The 6,640-nt window shown below is 30.9% G+C and overlaps 1 protein-coding gene across 1 annotated transcript in view; it reads right to left on the reverse strand.

Annotated features, from left to right (window-relative positions):
* Positions 1–2,504: 2,504 nt before the first annotated feature.
* LOC119673171 (protein sprint) overlaps positions 2,505–6,640 on the reverse strand; it is a gene marked incomplete at its 3' end in the record, with an annotated part of 222,386 nt that continues 218,250 nt past the window's right edge. The window contains 2 exon segments of the mRNA XM_038084410.1: positions 2,505–3,424; positions 3,491–4,004. Of these exon segments, the coding sequence (XP_037940338.1) occupies positions 2,672–3,424; positions 3,491–4,004 (1,267 nt within the window).

A 6,640-nucleotide genomic window follows, 5' to 3' on the forward strand; every position in this document is an offset into this window, starting at 1 on the left:
CCAATAGTTATAAATTGAACAAAATGTAGTCCACAAATTCATTTATAGATTACATAGCTCTCCCATGCTTTCTCTCCCATGTTTGAAATCAGCGAAACCACGTGATGGAATAGAATCCCTGAAGCTCATAAGCAAAATGGGGCTTGTTAACAATAGAATATTATTTCCATGATATAAAAAAACAATATAAAAAAATTCAAGCATATTAAATTATATATTCGTCTTTATTTTTGCTAATTCTTGAAGTCTATCAACAAAAAAATTTTTGTTATTCACAAATTATTATATTTGATATATTATAATCTATAGTGTTTGTTAAGTTTTTTTTTTTATTTCTGTAATGCATCTATTTGACGATAAAGAGCAAAACATTTGGAACATTTTACTCTATGAGCAATCATATTAAAAATATTATCCTGAAAATGCATGTGACAGAACACTGTTAACCAAACACATATGTATATTTTGTTTCCTCGGTGATATAAGTAAATCCAACGAATTAATCACATATATTGTGTTGAATCACAAAGTAATTATTTTGTACTAAATCAGAAAAAATCAACATGCCTAAAACTATGCAGTTATTATTGGCTACTTTTTCTGTACTAAAATTAAGAACGTAAACATGTAAGCAATTAATATGAACTTATAATTACTGGTTTTAGATGAATTCCAGAAAATATATTTTATAGATATATTTAACCTAAAGTACTGGAAATTTGGATGATAGTATTACCATTCTAGGAATGTGTCAATAAATAAATTACTTTGATCAATACTATAGATGTACATATACGTTATATGGACATATGAACAAGTTACTCTATATATTCACAATGTGTTTAGTATATATAAAAATAGTTTGATGGAACTGCGAAGTTATTCGATGAATCGACAAAAGACTTCTCAAGTGAAGTCCATTATGAGTTGATGATACTATGCAAATGATAAGAAACCTTATTAATACGTCTTCATGCCAATACACATCTAAGGAGTATGTCGGAGTCATAATCTAAGATAATCGGGATGGACATGTTCTATGGGAAACGTCCATCAAATATTATTAATACATAAGGCCCACATCAGCATCCATAATATCAACAATATTTAACATTTTGGCAACGATTTTACAAATTTATGTATTTGTGGAACATTTCTGTTTGCCTTATTTCTGTTTGTTTGCGCAAATTTCCTTTCATAATGAAACGCTATCTACTGAATATATTGTATATATGTTAGATAGTGAGAGAATTCTATTGAATCAAGATATCATTGTATACATTTGAGCAATATGTAGTAGGTATGTAGTAACTTTTAATGGTATATTTGATGAGAAAAACATATTTGTTTTGGTTAGTTTTTATATTTGAGGTCAATGTTAAAATTTTGACTCTATCTAAACGTAGTTCGGTCATAAGCCTAACAATTTTCTCAAATGGGTCACCAAAAATAAAAGTTTTGTGTTGTTTTTATGCTTTACGTACTTACCTATAACATATATGAAATGTTAATAGGTGTAGAGGCATATTGATTCTTAATATGTTTGAAGTAAGTAACTAAAATTGTTATCATTACTATTATTATTATTATTATTATTATTTAGAAGCATATTATTATTACTATTACTGAGTCTACAATCGTTTTCTTTCATGAAATCTCTACACCCTTTTCGATTGCGAGTCGATGACATCTAGTTCATTTAAGCTCTAAGCATACTGATATATATTATCTGTCTAACACTGATAACGCTTATTTCACTGCCTTCTTCCATAACATTTGCAGGTTTGAGGGTTTTTCAAGCAGACTTTTTTTTCCTCTTACAAATGAGATACTTTAAACATCAGCGTGTACCGAGCTATATCTTTGTTACATTTGCTTCCATATTTTCATAGAGTCTAGTTTCTGTTTGTGGGGATTCCTAATACAATAGTCTCAATTTGGTAGGGAATAATAATTTTCTCATAGATTTTTATAAATTTTTTCAATCTTATTCGTTATGTATACGTATATTGATCCTCTGGTTAAGATTACTTCTCTTAATAAAAATATAAGGCTAAGGCTAGAAGCATATAAGCAATCTATCTTAAGAAGCATAGGTGGTCTTGTAATTAATAAATTGTCTCAGAATTATAGTTCTGCCATATCTTTTTCAAATTACAATATTTATAAAGTTAATATTTGTAACTCGAAGATAATTATAGGCATTAGAAAATTCAGCCGATAATATTCTATACTAGCACATTATTTCTAATATAAAAAACTAATTAAATTTAATTTGATTTTAATTATTGCCAACTACATAAACTTTTTTATTTAATTTTAAATTACATTCTCTCCTCTTAACTTATTTTATTCCATATATACATAATGTATATATATATACAATATAACCATTATATATTATTATAACATATATTTACTAAATCATTATTTTTAATAATTAATTTTAAATATAATAACAACTATATACACTAATTTTATAGAAATCTATTACACATTAATATAGTATTAATTAATTATTAATTCTAAAAATGTGGTTAAGAATTCGTTGACTTGTAGAATTGCATTTGATTTACTGAAACTTTGACCAGCACAACCTCTTCAGCTAATTTTTAATTTATAAATCTCATGTATAACCATTCTCCGGGTGCAGTACCAGAGTATCTTCGGTTCACGCGAATTCCATGCTCTTTGTTTGTAAATTTTGTAGAATGCCTAAAATTTGCAAGGATTCAAATGTGTCAAAGTCATCAGCACAGCGCCCGAGTTGTTGCTTCGTACGCGGTAGTCTTAGGGTTACCGGCAATTGTTCCGCCATTACGGAATGATGCGTAACCAAGGCTTTGAGTGTAGTAAACTCCTTTTTAGCGCCTTTCAACTTGTAGTTATCATCAGTTGATATCACAGTGAAAAATTTGACTTTCGTTTCTACACGTAAACATAGTTCAAAAGTGCGCGACTTGCGACGCACTAAGAAAGTGCCAGGTGTTGCCAACTGCAAGCGCTCCAAAGCTGCTTTAGTGGTTATGCGTGGTTGATACCAATTGCTTTCCATTAGTTCAGGTAAATCATCATCGTCGATATTGTATCGATATTGTTGATATTTCGTGGGTGATTTTTTTGGACTGCGACGTTTCGGACTCTTTTCACTAATCAATTGGCAACAATCCGAAATGCCAGCATCGGACTCATCCGTTTGTGCGGCTGATTCTTCCGTTTCAGTTGAACTGCAATTGTTACTTTGCCAACAGTTGAGTGAGAGCGCAGATTTTTGTGGGCTGTTTGAGGATTTTTGTGTGCTTAGCTTTGGTATGTGTGGTGCACAGGCCTCTTCATCGGAGTTACTACTACAGCTGCAACTGCAATCTGTAGCATCCGCCTCTTCCTCTTCATCGGCATTATATGATGAGTCTAACATGTCAAGCTGTAAACAAAAAATATAAATCTTGTTAATTGGGTGACTTTGAAACTTTTGTTTGGATTTAGTTACCTCATCATAATCACTAGTTACATCTTCTTCATCTGTGTCACTAACAACAGTTTTGACATTGTCGTTTGGTTGCTTGTTTGTTGTATTGTTGCTGTCACTGTTGCAATTGCTATTGCTGGAGTGGCTGTTGTTAAGTTGAAAGAATTTTTTACGCAAAAAATCCTTCATGCAATCATACACCTTAGGCCTTTTAGTGGAACTAACAAGCACTTCTCTATCATGTTCCTGACCATAGCATTCGCCTGTTGTATTTTGCGTGTAATAACCTGAGCTAACTGTACAGGAGTATGTCGTTGTGGCTGTTGGAGATGAGTTGCAAGATGCTTGACTGACATCTAAATTTGTTGTTGCTGTTGGCAGGAATTTACTACTCCATTGTTGATACTTTTTAATCGCCAAGTCCATGCTCTTCACAGTTACTGTTGCTGCTGCTGTGGTAGATGTTGTTGGTATTGTAGTGTTGTGATATTCCGTATAGAGTTCTGAATATGCCGGATATTTTCTAACTTCTCGACTCTGTAAATAAAAAAAATATGTTTAAAATTTGACGTAACTTTAAAGGAAAAATATGAAAAATTCAATTAAAGTTTAAGTAATGCAATTATATGTATTTAGAAGATGTTTATTTTTAAGTATGCTTGAGATTTTTAGACCTTTTTTATATATTATTTAATATTTTTTAAAATTTAAGTCCCTGAAAATTATATTTGGTGTGGAGAAAAAATTCGAAATAATTTTAGAAGACTGAAATGTTAAAATTGGAATCATTATCTTTTAAACAGGAAATAAGTTAAAATTCTCCAAATGGACAGTTTTCTTGAATAGAGACCCATTTTGGAAGAACAATTCTTTTAAACAAATTTCTTCTTATTAAATCTTCGAAAAACTTTTTTTGGGTAAGTTAAAAGAAGCTTAATCCTTATACTTCTTGAACAAACAAGTGTCAGTATAATATGAGTGAGGATTAAGTGAGCTTTAGATTTTCGCTTTTGCAAGAAGCATATTTGCTTCTTCATATTCGAATCCTATGTATTATTATGTTAAGCTTTTTCCGAGTTAGTGTATCAGTGCACTTTTAGTTTTTGATAGCTGGGGGGTTTCTGCAGAGTCCCACTCATCTCACTGACTAATTTGTTTATTCCTTATAACCTTCGTGATTATTCAATGATTGATCTAAGATCTGTATGCCGCCCAGTGCGGTTAGTGATTACTCTAAAATTAGGTAGTGTTAAGTAGGGCAGCCTGTCGGTTTTTGCATATAGCTTCAGGGCTCTGTCCCTTATGTATTTTTTGACAGGATATATTCTAAGGTTTCTTAGCATGTCATACGTGTGGATGTACCATGGCACTTTGAAGAGTCTTAGGAGAGCCCTACTTTGAGCAACTTGCAGCTTCTGGATAGTAGAGTCGGCAGCCTTGCTATGCGCAACAAACCCATAAAGTAGTACTGGTCTAATTATCTGGCTATATTAATAATAAAAAAGTTTCTATAAACGTTCGGAGTGGTCTGCTCTACTGAGAGCCTAAATCACTTTTATATATTTACATATTTATATTGCGTATATATATGTGTTACCTTGTTTTATTACATGTCTGAGCTATTTAACTACAAAAACTATTTAAAACTATATAAATACTAAAGTCAAATATAATATTTGTTTTTGAAATAAATTTTCTAAACTAAAAATTTTGTTTGCTTTAATATTTTCTTCAGTGAAAAAATATATCAGAGACAGAGCTCTAAAATTATTCACTAAAGTTGATATGCTAATTAACCTCGCCCTAACAATCCTCAAGTCCACTTCTGGACTATCAGGAAGATATGCTGATTTAAGGTCCGTCATCAACAAAAAGACAAATAAATGATATGTTTTTTTTTTAGCCTAGTTAAAGCCTAGTGTGGGGTAGAGATAAGCCCCCCAGCCATTGTAGAGTAAAAGTGCGTAATAGCACTAACTCAAAAAGAAAAAGAATCAAGATCAAAATAAAATTTATATTTGAATATTGTTTAAGTCCACGCCTACTTTTGCCTTTTTGATGTAAAAATAAGTTTTGAATGTTTGACAAATTATATCAAAATATCTATGATTAATCGAAAAATATGCACATAAAAGTTATGCCTCCTCATCTATCTCAAGCAAAGCAAAATCTGTTTCCCAGAAGCCATAAGGAACACACACAAATTTTTAAAAATCAAAGCAAAAAACACAAATGCAACAAGGACATGGACTAATAATCTTCAAAAGGGAACACCTACTTTTTTCTGAGAACCCACATTCTTTGACAAATACATATGACTTGACATATATAATGCAAAAAGGACATGGAAGTGAGAGAGTGTGCTGATTTCGAAATGCTTTCCTTTGGAGGAAAGAACTTCAATGTAAATGTACTTGCAAAAGGCATATTTTGTAGTGGAAAGAATATGCAAAGATACAATTTTGAATACACAAAAATTTTAATTAAAAAAGTATAATTCTTTTATGTTCTGATATGAGTATAGTTTCCACACAAAAAATGTCCTTTTGATGTGTACTTAAATTGCAAATAATCCATTTTGGCTGCACAAAAACGTCCAAATTAAATTACGCATCTTTCAAAAGAATTCAAAAGTATGTAGTTTCTCTGTATTTTTTTCAAATAAGTAATATTTTTTAACATATTTTGTGCAATTTGCTTCATCCTTAGAAGGATGTGTTCTATTGTTATAATTTTTGAAAATTTTGCTTACTAAAAGACACGACGTCCTACACTTTAATAATGTCACATTATGTTAGGTCAGTTTAGATATTTATTTTTTTTTGTTTTATGTTCTGAATGCTCATACAACACATAAAATTTAATGTTTTGTTTGACAACTTATGTCAAACATTTTGTACTGTTGTTATACGTCAGTGCACCTAATGTCCTTTTTGCCTGCATAAAAGTTTTCAAATTAAATTTATTCATACACTTGGTGTTAACCGAAATACAAGAAAAGCCGTAGTTTCCTTTTTATAATATTATTTTTTATATACAGTATTGTCTCTCCGTCTGTTGGTCTGTTGGTCTGTTGGTGTATGTTCTCCTTTTATATGCAATTCATGTTTCCCATATCAAAAGGCAAAACTACCAACTGACACACATATCCTTGGAGTATCTCGTGCGTTT

This window comes from Teleopsis dalmanni, chromosome 1, assembly GCF_002237135.1.
Source record: "Teleopsis dalmanni isolate 2A chromosome 1, ASM223713v2, whole genome shotgun sequence".
NCBI classification, from domain to species: Eukaryota; Metazoa; Arthropoda; class Insecta; order Diptera; family Diopsidae; genus Teleopsis; species Teleopsis dalmanni.